The 16,598-nt window shown below is 43.2% G+C and overlaps 1 protein-coding gene across 3 annotated transcripts in view; it reads right to left on the bottom strand.

Moving 5' to 3' along the window:
* VPS53 (VPS53 subunit of GARP complex) overlaps positions 1 to 16,598 on the bottom strand; it is a 136,304-nt gene that overhangs the window by 4,430 nt on the left and 115,276 nt on the right. For all 3 annotated transcript variants that reach the window (XM_045773639.2, XM_087854667.1, XM_045773641.2), the window contains 2 exons: positions 16,221 to 16,290; positions 808 to 945 (listed from right to left, as the gene is read on the bottom strand). In XM_045773639.2, coding sequence (XP_045629595.1) covers positions 808 to 945; positions 16,221 to 16,290 — 208 coding nt within the window. The remainder of the gene's footprint in view (positions 1 to 807; positions 946 to 16,220; positions 16,291 to 16,598) is intronic.

The following is a 16,598-nucleotide window of genomic DNA, read 5'->3' as shown; positions in this document are numbered from 1 at the left end:
CTCTTCCCTGCTGAGTAAGCCAGCTGTGGGGAGAAACGGATTAGGCTGCTTCCGATGCCCTCACGCAGGACCCTGACCTGGTCCCACACATGTCTCAGGTCCCACAGCTACTTTTCGTTCCTGCCATCATTTGAGCCATTCTGTTTGGGGGACAGACCCGACCAGCCTGCAGGCCCTGCACTCTTAGGAAGATTTCAGGATAGGTCATTTGTTCTCCAGCCTTCTCTCCCGAGAGGCGCCCCCCTCTCTTCTCAACAAGGGCAGGTGAAAATCAGACGCAGGTGCTCAAGGCTTCAGACATTCTCAACATCATCACTCCACATATAATAATTTGTTAAATGGGGCTTTAGAAAGCCCATTTGCTGATTAGATTCAATTACTGTAACATCTGTTTGGAGTTCCTGGAAAGTTGCAGAGTACAGAAAGCTAAAGAGATTTATGCGGAAGGGAGTAACTGATACCTGGGCCGGAAATTCCTGCTGAGAAGCAAAGTGATCCTTGACTGAGACACTGATTCACGGTGACAACCCACCTAATTTCCAATCTCGACCAAATCCTACTACAAGAGAATCCCTTTACAACGAAAAATTCTTTTGTCAGAAAGAATTACTGATCCCCTGAGTAACTGTCCATTGACTTTCAACAGGATCTAATGAGGCCAAAATCTAATCCAGCCAAAGAATGTGGACAATCCTTTGGGACTGACGGGGACAGGCCCTAACCTGTACTTCCAAAACCAGTACTACTTGGAATAAGCCATCAGATAACCAGCCCCTTTTAGCAGAAACCCCAAGACAAAAGCCCCACCTTGAGTATCATTTCTGCCCGGGTCATGCCTTTCACAACAATCTTAGTGTAACTGGCAGGTGCTTTCCTCACCACCTGTGAGCCAATGGAAGGGAGATCGAGCAGAACCATCTTCAAGGAATGGGTGTCCAGCAACAGCTGCGGGAATGAAGGGACACGACACTTAGTATACCTACACCGATGAGTAACATTGTCCTGATTTTAAACGTAATGCGCTGGAGAGAATTTGGAAAATAAACAAAAATACAAAAGGAAAAACATTCATTACAACTCCTACTGCCCAGGAAAAAACAAGGAAAACACAGTTAAATGCGGTACAGTCCTTTGAAATTTGGTAAGAGAACAGATCTTCAGTGTTCTCACCACCAAACAGAAATGGTGACTATGTGACAGGATGGAGGGGTTAGCTAACGCTGTGGTGGTAATCAGTCTGCAATATATCAATGTGTCAAATCAACACACTGGACCTTTATACTTACACAATGTTGTATGTCCATTGTATCTCAGGGAAGCACAGACCTGCCAGTCTATGTGTGTGTATACAAAACTAAACTGGGGGGGGGATGCCTGGGTGGCTCAGTTGGTTAAGCATCTGACTCTTGATCTCAGCTCAGGTCTTGATCTCAGGGTCATGAGTTCAAGCCCTGTGCTTGGGCATAGAGCCTACTTATAATAAGTAAATAAAATTAAAAAACCCCACTAAGAATCATGTATATACACAATTTTATAACCTGTTTTTCCGGTTAATATATGAAGTTGTTTATATTTTATTTTCCCCATCTTGGCAGTCTTCAAAAAAAATCATGATTTTTAATTGCTATACGTACTTTATGGTATGTGCGTGCATAACTTTATTTTTATTTATTTATTTATTTTTATTTTTTTAGATTTTATTTTTATTTATTCGACAGAGATAGAGACAGCCAGCGAGAGAGGGAACACAAGCAGGGGGAGTGGGAGAGGAAGAAGCAGGCTCATAGCGGAGGAGCCCGATGTGGGGCTCGATCCCAGGACTCTGGGATCACGCCCTGAGCCGAAGGCAGACGCTTCACGACTGAGCCACCCAGGTGCCCCTATTTATTTATTTTTAAGATTTTATTTATTTATTTTAGAGCTAGAGAGAGAGCAAGAGCGGAGAGAGAGGGACAAGCAGACTCTTGCACTGACTATAGAGCCCAACCCAGGGCCCGACGCTACGACCTTGAGATCATGACCTGAGCTGAAATCAAGAGTTGGATACAACTGACAGCCACCCAGGCACCCCTAGCTTTTTATTATTATAAATAACGAATGCCGTGGTGAACAACTCTGTACGTATTAATTCCAGGTCTATCAAAGGCATTTCCTTAGGAGAGTCTTCGGGACGCATCAAAGGATAAGGACATTGTAAGGTTCTTGATACGTATCTTGAGCTGCTTTTCAAATGGAATGTGCGCCTACCTATCCGCCATGTGCCGGGAGTGAAGGCTGCACCCTCGTCGGCACTGAAAACAGTCGTAAAATTCTTGCTTATTCGACAGGCAAGAAATGGTAACTTGGTATTGAGATATATATATATACATAGAGAGAGAGAGAGAGAGAGAGAGATCATTTTTTCTCTAAAGTAAGCTCTGAGCCCAACGTGGGGCTTGGACTCATGACTCCGAGATCAAGAGTTGCACACGTCACCAACTGAGCCAGCCAGGTGCCCCAGTATTGCTGTATTTTTTATTTTTCTGGATGTTAGTGAGGATGTAGGAGATGAAACCAAATTTTTTTTTTAAAATTTATTTGACAGAGAGACAGCCAGCGAGAGAGGGAACACAAGCAGGGGGAGTGGGAGAGGAAGAAGCAGGCTCCCAGCAGAGGAGCCTGATGTGGGGCTCGATCCCATAACGCCGGGATCACGCCCTGAGCCGAAGGCAGACACCCAACGACTGAGCCACCCAGGCGCCCCGAGATGAAACCAAATTTAAACATCAGTATCTTGGTAACAATCTGCCTTTTCCTTCCTTTGCTTCTTTGTTCCTTCCTTCCGTTCTCTGGGATGCCAATTGTTTGGAAGGATATTAACTTTCCTGATTGCCCACCAACTGCCAGGAAAGATGTTCCATCTCATTTAAACTTTACAAGAGCCTGCCCCTTAGGTATTTATTGTTCCCACTTTATAGATGACAAAATCAAAGTTCTAGAGGCTAAATAACTTGCTGAAAGTATCTCACATGATGGACAGGCGCCGGATGATGAGGTGGACACGACACTGTCTCTCCATTTCCTGCGGCCCTGATACGTGCTATGGAACAGTGTTGGCTTAGAGCTCACACCGCTTCCTGCCGACTCCACACATACGGCTAAGCAGCTGCACTGCTGGCAACCAGGTGGTAGGGAGATGGCTGAAGCCTCGAAGGGCATATACACTCTGGCCTGTTGCAACCGTTTAGGAGAAGAGAATCACATATCCACTGAAGGTGGCAGTGGGGTGACAGTCCTACTGCCACTGCCCCCACCACTCTGATGGTGACTCTTATGTTCAGGACAAGGCTTGCTGTTTCTGCCACTGCCTGCTCCTCTCAGAAAGCCTTTCATAATTATATTGAGCAGGGGTGGAATGGGATCCCTTAAGGCCCTGTGACGCTGCTTTCTCCCATCCCCCCTGTACTTTGCTATGGACAGGAGAATAACCAACTAAAGGTAAGATAAACTCATTAATGAGAGACACCATTGACTTAATGGTCATGTGATTATAATTTTGACAATGGTATAAACGTTTGGAGAAGACGTCAATGTTTTACTTGGAATAACTTAGAAATATTGTTCTCAAAAAATGGTGAGGTGTTGACAAACGACTCTAAAGTTTATATGCAGAAGGAAAAGTCCCAGAATCATCAACACATTATTGAAGGAGGAGAACAAAGTTGGAGGACTGACACTACCTTACTTCAAGATTTATTATCAAGCTTCAGTAATCAAGACAGTGTAGTACTGGTGAAAGAACAGACGAATAGATCAATGGAGCAGAATACAGAGCCCCCACAAATACAGCCAACTGACTTTTCACCAAGGAGCAAAAGCAATACAGTGGAGCAAAAACAGTCTTTTCAACCAATTGTGCTGGAACAACTGGACATCCGCATGCAAAGAAAACGAATTTAGAGAAGGACCTTCCGCCCTTCAGAAAAATTCAGAATGGATCACTGACCTAAATGTAAAACACGAAACTAGAAAACTCCTAGAAAATAACACAGGAGAAATCCCAGATGACCTTGAGTATAGTGACTGTCTATACATAACACCAAGGACGTGATCATGAAAGAAGTCAGTGATAACCGGAACTTCATTAAAATGAAAAACTTCTGCTCTGCAAAAGACAGCATCAAGGGAATGAGAAGACAAGCCACAGACTGGGGAAAAAACATTTGCAAAAGACATACGAGATAAGGGACTGTTATGTAAAATATATAAAGAACTCTTAAAACTCAACAATTAGAAAACAACCCAACTTAAAAATGAGTGAAAGGGCCGCCTGGTTGGCTCAGATGATTAAGCATCTGCCTTCAGTTTAGGTCATGATCTCCAGGTTCCTGGGATCCGGCCGCACTGGGCTCCCTGCTCAGTGGGGAGCCTGCTTCTCCCTCTCCCTCTGCCTCTCCCCTCCACTGGTGCTCTTGGTCTCTCTCTCTCAAATGAATATATACAAAATCTTTAAAATAAATTAAAATAAATAAATAAATAAATAAGTTAAAAAAAATGGGCCCTTAAAAACCTTATAGACACCTCATGAAAGAAGATACACGAATGGCAAAGAAGCATTTGTAATTATGCTCCACATTGTATGTCGCCAGGGAAACGCAGATTAAAACAATGAGATATCGCTAGACATCTATTAGAATGGCCACATCCGGAACGCTGCCAACACCAAACGCTGATGAGGACGTGGAGCACCAGGAACTCTCACTTGGTGGTGGGAATGCAAAATGGCAGCCACTTTGGAAGACGGTTTGGTGGTTTCTTAAATAACTAAACATACTTTACCATACAACCCAGCAATAGTGTTCCTACGTGTTTACCTAAAGGAGCTGAAAACTTACGTCCACACAAAAACCTACACGCAGATGTTTCTAACAGGTTCATTCATAATTGTCAAAACTGGGAAGCAACCAAGACATCCTTTAGTAGCTGAATAACCTGTGGTAATCCAGACAATGGAATATTATTGAGCATTAAGCAGAAATGAGCTATAAAGCCATGAAAAGACACGGAGGAACTTCAAATGCCTACTACTAAGTGAAAGAAGCCAATCTGAAAAGGCTACATACTGTGTGATTCCAACTATATGACATTCTGGAAAAGGCAAAACTATGGAAAAAGTACAAAGATCACTGGTGGCCAGGAATTGGGGTGGTGGCTGGGATGGATAGGTGGAGAGCAGGATTTTTAGGGCAAGTGAAACCACTCTGTACGATACCATAATGATGGATACAGGTCATTATACACTTGTCTGAGCCCACAGAATGTAACACCAAGAGTGAACCATAATGTAAACTACAGACTCTGAGCGATGGTGATGTGTCAATGTAGGTTCAGCAATCGGAACAAATGTACCAATCTGGTGGAGGATCAATTATTGATAATGGGTGAGAGGCTATGCTTTTGTGGGGCCAAGGAGGCATATGGGAACTCTCAGTATCTGCCCCTCAATTTTGTTGTGAGCCCTAAACTGCTCTAAAATAAATAAAGCCTGAATTTAAAAAACTGGTGAGGAAGTTACACTGAGGAAAGCACAACTCCATGCAGTAGTGTGGCTAGTCAAAGCTCTGTCAGTCGTTCAACTGCTAGGGCATTTTGGGCTCTTCTTGGTTTCCAGAAATGAAGATTGTTAATTCTCCTAGTATCTGTTTTTTGAAAAGGCCTTGGGCTTACAGAGTAAAGTACCTAAGCATGCATAGGAGAGGTGAGGTTAGACTGCTAGAGGCCTATACGAGGAGCCCAGCATCAGAACACTTCTCAGAGCTCACTAGAAATGACTGCTGCTCTTGCTCAGAGGGAACCCAATACACGCCTCTAAAGAATAAGCATGCTAAATCCCAGGTAGGTTAAAAACACAGATATGAAAAGAAAAACTTTAAGAATACAGAGCTTTTTTCTTATTACTTATAGGTAGAGAAGAATGTGAAACAGGACAGATCGAAAAATGTATTACGTTAAAATGAGGCTGTATCAAGAGATACATAAGCAAAGGAAAGACACAAACCAGAAAAGGGGTATGTGCAGTATTGGCAAAGGAATAATACTCAGCGTATATAAAGACTCCTACAAAGCAACAAAAAAAAGATCAGCGACCCCGAGAGCAATAATAACACCAACAGTGGGGCAAAGATTTGAACAGGCAATTCACAAAAGCAGAAGTGCTCACGAGGCATCTCAAATGATCCTTAACGTTATTAGTAATCCAGTAAATGCAAATTAAAGCCACACGCTGTATACCGTTTCATAATCATCAGAGAGACAAAGGTAAGAAGGTTGATAATACTAAATGTTGGCATGGATATGGTGCAGTGAAATTCACACTTGTGGTGAGAGTACCAACGAAAGCACTTTGGGGGAAATCCAGTAATATTTTCCTACCTGGGGATGTGCATAACCCATAACCCGACCCTCACACCTATATCCTTTAGCGAAATTCTTGCCCATGTGAAAAATGTTCCCTGCATCCACTGTTTGTAAAAGCAAAAGACTGGAAACAAACAAAAAAACCCACAAAAAAAACCCCCAAAACAAACAAACAAAAAACAAAAAACAAAAAAGACTGGAAACAATCTAAATGTCCATCAACAGCTGAATGGATAAACGAACGGTGGCACAGTCATGCAATGGAATATGACACTGAAATTAAAATGAATGAATTCAAACAGCATTCATCAACATGGGTAAGTCTCAAAAAACTGTTAGGCAAAAAAAGCAAGTTGGGAAATGATATGTATAGTACCATTTGTGTAAAGTTTTAAAATGCAAACAAAATCACATATAATTTAAGAATATATACAGATGCAACATACCAAAATACACATGGGAATGCTAAAAATCGAAATAAAAATAATGGTTAACTCTGGGCATGGAGGGAGGGGAATGGTGGGGTAGGGTACACAGGGGCTTCAGTAATAACTGTAATGCTTTACTTTATTAAAACAATCTAAAGCAAATGTGGGAACATGGTAAGATCTGACCAAGCTAAGTGTTAAGCCAGTATTCTTGACATTCTCTTTCACTCCTTTTTTTTTTTTTTTTTTAGTATGCTATTCGATGCCTGGTAAGGATTCAACTTTATCTTCCATGCAGCAAATTTTCAGAGCCTCGTCAAAATCAAAGCCATGTCTTAGCATTATTTGTTGGTGGGAAAAAATGATAATGTTTTAAAACATATGGGGATACTTCCTACTTTTTCTATACTTCCTACTTCCCAGAGATATATTATATGCATAAATAATTGTATAGTCTTAAGTGACAGGAAGAGTTTTGAATGAACTTGACATAATTCTTTGGGTCTCGTATCTTGAGAGATATGACATTTTCAGTCCCTGGCCAGTCACAATAAAATTTTGTTCTCACCAGACAGCTGAACAGATGGAAACCTTGGTCTCAGGTTTTACGAAAAGCAATGAGGTCAGAAAAGGCAAAAGCTAGTCTGACAGACTTTGCAGCTGTCTGTGGAAAGTGCAGGTGAAAGGCTCCATTTATCATGAAAATCTGCTGGTTTTCATCTCTGAAAATAGCTAATAGTTCATCTCCTTAGGCATGAAGCACTGGGCAAGAAGTGGACATCAGCCAAATTTGTTTGAGCCTCAGAGAAAACTTCTGGGGTGATACAGCTCATGCTGTTCACTGCTACTGGGGTACAAGGCTCGCCAGCACGCTGTCTGTGGAAGGTCACCACCGCCCAGGTGTGGAAAGTCTGAAGGGTTCATTTCTTTTTCTTTTTTAAAGCTTTTTTTTTTTTAATTTTATTTATTTATTTGACAGAGAGAGAGACAGCCAGCGAGAGAGGGAACACAGCAGGGGGAGTGGGAGAGGAAGAAGCAGGCTCACAGCGGAGGAGCCTGACGTGGGGTTTGATCCCAGGACGCCGGGATCACGCCCCGAGCCAAAGGCAGATGCTTAATGACTGCGCCACCCAGGCGCCCCATTTCTTTTTCTTTTTTAAAAAGATTTGAGAGAGAGAGTATGTGCGAGCAGGAATGTGGGGAGGGCCAGAATGTGGGGACAGAATCTCAAGCAGACTCACCATTGAGCTCGGAGCCCAATGTGGGGCTCGATCTCACAACCCTGAGATCATGACCTGAGCCGAAATCATGAGTGGGACGCTTAACTGACTGAGCCACCCAGGAACCTCTGGAGGGTTGTTCTGTTCCATTCTTTCTTTTTTAAAAAAGATTTTATTTATTTATTTGACAGAAAGAGAGAGAGAGAGAGGGCACCCAAGCAGGTGGAGCAGCAGGCAGAGGGAGAAGCAGGCTCCTGGTTGAGCTGGGTGTCCGATGCGGGGCTCGATCCCAGGACCCTGTGATCGTCATGATCGCTGAGCTGAAGGCAGTCACTTCACCAACTGAGCCACCCAGGCGCCCCAGGAGGGTTCATTCCTTAAACAGCCTCCTAAAGGGGCACCTGGGTGGGTCAGTCAGTAAAGCGTCCGACTCTTGATTTTGCCTCAGGTGGTGATCTCAGGGTTGTGAGATGGAGCCATGTGTCAGACTCCATGCTGTTGTGGGGTCTACTTAAGATTCTCTCTCTTCCTCCACCCCTATCCCCACCCTTCCTCTTAAATAAATACAAAAAACAAAAAAAAAAAAGAGCCTCCTATACATCTTGGGGGCATCATGACTATCACTAGTGACAACTTTAAGAAGATAAAGGCACATCCCTAGAAGGTATTTATTTATTAAGTAAAGATTTACCCATTTATTTTAGAGACAGAGAGCACGAGTGAGTGGGAGGGGGGGCAGAGGGAGGAACAACATCCTGAAGCAGACACACCTGCTGAACGTGGAGCCTGACGTGAGGCTCCATCCCAGGACCCTGAGATCATGACCTGAGCCAAATTCATGAGCTGGCTGCCCAACCGACTCAGCCACCCAAGCGCTCCTATTTTTCACTTTTAGAGCTTTAATCCACCTGGAATTTTTTTTTTTTTAAATAGAGATACAATTCATATATAATAATATTCACCCTTCTAAAGTATAATTCAGGTGGGTTTTTTTTGTACATTCACAAGGTTGTGCAACCATAACCACTATCTAGTTCCACAACATGTCGTCACCCCACAAAGAAACTCCACTTCTTTGCAGTCACATCCCGTTCCTCCTCTGCCCTTGCCCTCACCAACCATGAATCTACTTTCTTTTAGATTTGCCTGTTCTGGATATTTCATGCACATGGAATCATATAACATGTGACCTCTTCTATTTGGCTTCTTCCACTTAGTGTAATGTTTTCAAGGTTCATCTATGTTGTGGCATTCCTGTTTACGGCTGAATAATATTCCACTGTGAGATTATACCACATTTGTTTCTCCACTCATCAGATGATACACATTCGAGTTGTTTCTACTTTCTGGCTATTATGAATAATACTGCTATGAACATCTGTGCACAAGTTTTCATGTGAACGTACCTTTTCAATTCTTTTGGGTATGTGTCTAGGAGTGAAACTGCTGGGTCGTATGGTAACTCTATGTTTAACTTTTTGAGAAACTGCCCAAGTGCTTCCCAAAATTTTGGCATTTTACATTCTCACCAGCAGTGAAGGAGAATTCCAGTTTCTCTATGTCCTTGCTGGAACTGATTTTTGTATATGGTGTGTGGTAAAGGTCATTAATTTTTCTCCCTTTTGGATATTCAATTACCCCACATGATTTATTGAGAAGACCATCCCTTCCCAACTGAATTACAGTGCCACTATGTCATAAATCAAGTGTCTATTTATGTGTGGGTCTATTCCTGAACTGGATTCTGTTCTGTTGGTCTACCCCACAGCCCTAATTACGATAGCATTAAAGTAAGTCTTGATATCCTGAGACTTAATCCTCCAACTCTGTTCTTTTTTAAAAGTTTTAGGTATTCTTAAGTCTTTTGCATTTCTACCGAACTTTTAGAATCAGCTTATTGATTTATACCCACATTCCCACACTCCCCCCAATCCAACCCTTGCTGGTTTACTGTACCTAGATATTAATTTTGGAAGAACTGACATCTGCTTAATAGTGAGTCTTTTAATCTATGAACTTGAGCTATCCTGCCACTTTAATGTTTGTTAATATTGTATTGTTTTCTGTGTAGAAGACTTGAAATTTTTTTGATAGATTCATTCCTGGGTTGTTTCCTGATGCTACTATATATGGTTTCATTTAAATTTTTTCATTTCAAATTATTTGTTGCTGGTATATAAAAATATTAAAAATAATTTTAATACTGACCTTATTTCTGCAACTCTGCTAAATTTGTATTCTAATAGTTCACCTGTAGATTTTTTGGGATACTGTCATTTATAATCATATTCTCTGCGAAAAATGACAGTTTTGCTTCTTCCTTTCTAATCTGTACCTATCTTTTATTTCTTCAAAAATTAATTTCCTTTTTGTCTTATTGTTCTGAAAAACAGAACTTCAAGGGCAATATAGGAGAGAAATGGCTAGAGAGAAATGGTGGTAGCAGACATCCTTATCTTATTCCTAGTGTGAAGAGAAAATCTTTCTATACTTGACCATTAAGCATGTTTATTGCAATTTTTTTTTCATTAACTGATTCCTTCATTCCCAGGTTTGCTTGGTCCTCCCATCTCCAGGGCCTTGGCGACCCTGCTGATGGTTGTACACTCCTCTGGGGTGTGGCTGCATCTCCTTACTCTGTGTGGCACGACGGGAGGACCCTTTTGACTGAGTGGTGGAAGAGGCTTCAAGCTCTCAGAGGGCAGGATGGTCTCACAGAAATCAAGGTGGGCTACGGCTTAATGAAACAGAAAAGTGAGTGACTGGGTAGGTAAGATATTCCAAAAGCTCTTTAAAAGAGAAAAGTTCTGTGCAAAAGGGAGAAAGCTTCACGATTGGGGCAGCAGCACGTGCATACAAAAACTGGAAGGAGAAGGTTCAGTTTTCCTGAACATAAGTTCTTCTCTTTCAAATTTTTTTAAAATTAAAAAAAAATTTTTTTTTTTAAGTAGGCTCCACACCCAGCATAGAGCCCAACATGGGACTTGAACTCACAACCCTGAGATTAAGACCTGGGCCGAGGTCAAGAGTTGGACACTTAACTGACTGAGCCACCCAGGTGCCCCTGAACGTAAGTTCTACAATCAATCTAGAAGGAAGCTAGTTTAATTTCAGGAAGCATGGGGTTTTATGTCAATTCTCAAAAGAAAATTTTATTTTGGCTTACTCATGAATAGGGTAACACCACTGTTATTTTTTTTGGTAAATGTTGTTATTATGGAGAGGGTTAAACATATATGAAGCACACAGAATAGTATAAGGACCCCTTATGTACCCGCCAGGCAGCTGCTATCACCAAAGACACTGTCCTTCTCATCACGCTGCATCTATGCCTCTAATCCAGCGGCTCTCACCGGGGGTGGTTTGGCTACACCCTCACTCGTGCTCGGATGTTTGGCAATGTCTGGAGACATTTTCCTTTGTCAAAATCGGGAGGGTGTTGCTGGCAGCTAGTGGGTAGTGGTGAGGGGCACTGCTGAACATTCTACAATGCATGGGACAGCCCCAGAGCGAAAGGTTCCCTGGCCCGAAATGTCGACAGTGCAGAGGGGAGAAACCCTGCTGTCAGTGCTCTGTAGCCCTCACTTAATTTTTCTGAAGTAAAATGTACATATATTGAAATGTACGATTCTGAATTAATTCTGACGAATGGATAAATCCTTTTGCCTTGTAATGCACACACTCTCCTAAGCTTCTGTATAAAATCTTTATCAGATTCAACCACCTTACTGCTAGTCCTACTTTGCTGAGGTGGTGGTGGTGCTTTTAAATCTGTCGCTCATGGGTATCGCGCTGTTACCGATCCACTTGCTTTTATTTAAAGGAGTGCGTAGAAACACGCTGCCACACTTAGGTTTTACTGAGAACTATGCCCAAGAAGAACCATCCTATTTCCTCATTTTTCCAACTGCCATTATGCGTGTACTACCTGATTCTCTTTTTCCTTTTCCTTGGTGTTTGGGCTTTAAAAAAAAAAAAATCTAAATTTGCTCTAAGTATTTTTTCCAGATGGTTTTGAATTATGTGAATTCTTAAAAAGTCAATATGGTCAAGATGTAGTGTACACACACACACGTATATATGATGGAATATTATTCAGCCTTAAGAAGGAAGGAAATTTTCAAACATGGATAAACCCTGAAGACACGCTAAGGGAAACAAGCCAGACACAAAAGGACAGATGTTGTATAATTCTACTCATATGAGGTACGCAGAGCAGTCGTATTCACAGGGACAGGAAGGATGGTGGCTGCCAGGAGGGAATGGGAAGTTACTGTTTAATGGGGATGGACTTTCAGTTTAAGCAGATGACAAGGTCTGGAGGTAGATGGTTGCACAACAGTAGTATTTAACACTACTATTCATTTAAAAATGGTTAAAATGGTCAACTTAATGTTATGTATGTTTTACCACAATAAAAACGAGGTCAATATGTATATGAAGATAATATAAAGGAAAAGAAAATAACTTCACAGGCTCAAAATATTTCAAACTCCATACATAATATGACTGATCTAGAATGGGCATGTGAGAGTCTGATTCAGTGCTCTTATTTAAACATGAGGATGGGGCGCCTGGGTGGCTCAGTCGTTGAGCGTCTGCCTTCGGCTCAGGGCCTGATCCCGGCGTTCTGGGATCGAGCCCCACATCGGGCTCCTCCGCTGGGAGCCTGCTTCTTCCTCTCCCACTCCCCCTGCTTGTGTTCCCCCTCTCTCTGTCAAATAAATAAATAAATTTTTTTTTAAAAGATTTTATTTATTTATTCGACAGAGATAGAGACAGCCAGCGAGAAAGGGAACACAAGCAGGGGGAGTGGGAGAGGAAGAAGCAGGCTCATAGCGGAGGAGCCCGATGTGGGGCTCGATCCCACAACGCCGGGATCACGCCCTGAGCCAAAGGCAGACGCTTAACTGCTGTGCCACCCAGGCGCCCCTAAATAAATAAAATCTTAAAAAAAAAAAATAAACATGAGGAAACAGCCTAGAGCAGGGAAGCCATGGCTCATGATCACAGGGGCCATTAACAGCAGAGTAAGGACTGGACCTCAGGTCTTGGGGTCCTTTTTCTCACACCACATTGTGCTGCTTCCTCTATGGTAAGTTCGTACAAATGGATTCTACTTCTCCTGTGTGCTCAGTCACAGATGCCATCGCCGTAAGACGAATTAATAACCCTGCAAATCCCATAAGATTCCCTGAAAGATCACTATCTAGGAAGAAGCATTACAAATGTCGTACGGTTCGGTTCCATGCACCCTTGCCATTGCTCAAGAGGACTCTGGCGTGCACAGATCGATAATTCACTTTATGTAGTAATCAGGAAGAGAATAAAGAGCGGGAAAATGTCTTCCTATTTTCGGCACAAGTATTGAAGATAATCTAAATTTAGGATCTAGTGCCTTTGCGGCAGAGCAGAGGCAGCTGCGATTAGGCTAACCCTTAGCTTTCAATCCTACAGCTTTTGTTAAAGTTTGGACTAGAGCTGCCGCAAGGCCCGAGTCAGGATCGGCCGCAGTCTTTGTTAGGTACCTGATTCCTGTGCTCCTGCTGCCCCAGGAACCCGCCGCCTGCTACAGGACTGCTTGTGTCTCTCAGCTCAGATACTCGGGGCAGGCGTGGACCTGGCCACACCTGAACTTCATGTGGGAATCCATCAGGGTCACCGTGCCCTTCAGTTCCCACCTGTGTCCTCTTCCAGGCTGGGCTCCTTCACCACCCACTCCCATTTGCCTTGTGAACAAAAGTAAAATCCCAGCTTCACAGATGGTTTTCTCATCCACATCTCAAAGCAGAAGTTAATACTGGCCAAACTGCTATTTTTCTGAGGATACAGGCTTTGACTCCAAGCTGATTATTTTAACATTCTTTTGAAGAAGAGAAAATCTGAGGAACATAGATATGATATTGGATTTATGTGACAATATGAAAATATCATAGTTGTTAGACACTAAATCAGCTAGCATGGCCCAGGCAAAGCTGCAAACTCATGAACATGCTCCCAGTGAGCCAACTTCATGTTCCAGGGGCTTCATCAAGTCTAGAGACAGAATGTTAGTAACTCCTAACTTTAAAGCTTCTCTTGAATACATACAGATAATTACTCCACATCCTCTCTGATGAGACACAATAGTGAGGTGGACAGAATGAATTCCCAGTGAACGGGTACTAATGAAACTGGAGACATGCTGGGGCAATCTTCTGCTGTCTTCAACGGAGAGAATTAGTTCGATGCTTATGACATCCAAGAGTCAAGAATTTCAAAACACTGAAACTATGCAGTCAGTGGCTGTCTGGATCCATGCAACCTCCCAGGAAGCTTTCTGAGACAATACTTCTGACTCCCGCTTTTAAAGCTGGTCAGCCAGATAGCCTGCAGCAAGTAGCAACGAGATGTCATTACCAGGCGAGGCGGGTACTGAAAGCAGAAACAAAGTCATGTTCTTGGTTTGAGAAAGCCAAGATCAGGAAGAGCGGGCATTTGTGGAGGGCTTCCATGAGCCAGACATTGCACGAGGCACTTGATGTGCACCGCCCTGTTCAGTCCTCACAAGTGCCCTGTAAGGCGGTACCACGATCATCCCCATTTTCTAGATGAGGAAACTAATGTGCTGGCAGCTTTGTTGAAGGACAAGCAGTTGCTATGTTGCAGAGACAGGGTTCAGCTGCACACCTACATGATTCGGGACCCCAGGACCTTCGTGCTCACACCACACTGCTTCTTCATAAGCTAGGGAGGCGATGGCCTCACAAAAGGAGAATAAAAACAGAGTGCACGTATCAAATTCAAGAGATTTCTGATGTTCACAGCTATTACATCTCTGGCTTTGATGCTTCATGAGAGATCCATGAGGCACTGGGGCACATGCCAACTTGCCGTCTTCCTGAGACATGACTCGGGTCAGCAACGCTGAGGGCCCAGGGTGAGGGCAAGTCACGGAGCCAGGAAACAGCTGAGCCTCTACCAAGCCGACTAATCTGATGGAAGAGCAGGATTTACAGAATTGTCTTGAATTATACAGTCTTGCTTAAAAATGTTGTTGGGAGTTCTTTTAAATACAAAAAGTAACCCAAACAGGTTAAATGTTGCTACACAGAGGTCTGGAGAGGATTTATTTTAATGAACATGTGAGAATCATTTACAATCAGTACGTGCATAGCTTGTATCTGAATAGGTGTTTGTCAAGAATTAGGGGCTGAATATTACTGTTTTTGTTTCTAAGGTAAACTGTTCTCCAAATTCAAGGTGCTCAAATTTCAGACCGTCTGGATAGGTGGGGGCTGAAAAGAGGTGACTCCGCTGCAGCAGGTAACTCATCAGGGCTGAGGTGATACAACGGGTGTGGAGATGTCTTGAAGCACAGAATTCAAGTGAACAGAGCGGGGTTAATCACGGAAGGCTTCTTGGGGGAAGTGAATAGCGTCTCAGTACCGAAAAGATAAGCCTTTCTTTGCTTTCTACTCTCAAGTGGTCTCTGCCCAGCTACTACAGGATCCAAAATAATCAGAGCCTTTGCTGCTCCCTCTGCCTGGACCCTTTACTCCGCACTCTTCTCAAGCACCAGCTCTCGGAGGAGCCTTCTCAGATCGTCCAATCAAAAGCCATTACTCCCTCATGCCCCTAAGATATTCTTCCACAGAACCTTTTTTTTTTTTAAGATTTTATTTATTTATTTGACAGAGACAGCCAGCGAGAGAGGGAACACAAGCAGGGGGAGTGGGAGAGGAAGAAGCAGGCCTCCAGCGGAGGAGCCCGATGTGGGACTCGATCCTACAATGCCAGGATCATGCCCCGAGCCGAAGGCAGACGCCCAACGACTGCGCTACCCAGGCGCCCCTACAGAACCTACTTTTATACCCTTTAGCATACTTACGGTAAAATTATCTTCTCATTTATTTGTTAACTCATATCTTATCTGTCTTCTGACTAGGATGTGAGTACCACGAAGGACAGAACTTTTCTGTCTTGTTCCCCGCGGGACACCTGCGCCCTGCATAATGCCTGGGTAGGTAGTAGGCGCTCAACAAAAATGGCTTAAATAAGTGGATGAATTAAGCTCCCCAAACAGGGGAAATCAGCAATTTTATTTCTCCAGAGTAAATCCTTACTAGAGAGATTTGTGTTTGACCTATGACAAAACCCGTAAGAAAAAGGCTCTGAATTGGTAGATTCATCTCACCTGTTCTGCTCCCACCATGCTAATTGGCTTGCACTTGAAGAGGTGGGTGATGAACTTGGGAATGAAGGAGCTGTGAATAAAAAAAAAAAGAGGGACAAATTAGGCTTATTCTCTCTCTTTTTTAAGATTTTACTTATTTTCGAGAGAGAGAGAGAGAGCATGTGCGAGAGGGGGTGAGAAGAGGGAGAGGGACAAGCAGACTTCGCACCGTGGGGCTTGATCTCATGACCTTGAGATCATGACCCGAGCGGAAATCAAGAGTCAGATAGGGGCGCCTGGGTGGCTCAGTCGTTAAGTATTTGCCTTCGGCTCAGGGCGTGATCCCGGCGTTCTGGAATCGAGCCCCACATCGGGCTCCTCTGCTGGGAGCCTGTTTCT

This window comes from Ursus americanus, chromosome 23 (assembly GCF_024610735.1).
Source record: "Ursus americanus isolate L20-20 chromosome 23, mUrsAme1.1.p, whole genome shotgun sequence".
Taxonomy (NCBI): domain Eukaryota; kingdom Metazoa; phylum Chordata; class Mammalia; order Carnivora; family Ursidae; genus Ursus; species Ursus americanus.
Note: the sequence above shows the minus strand (reverse complement) of the source record. Positions and strands in the feature narration are given on the sequence as shown.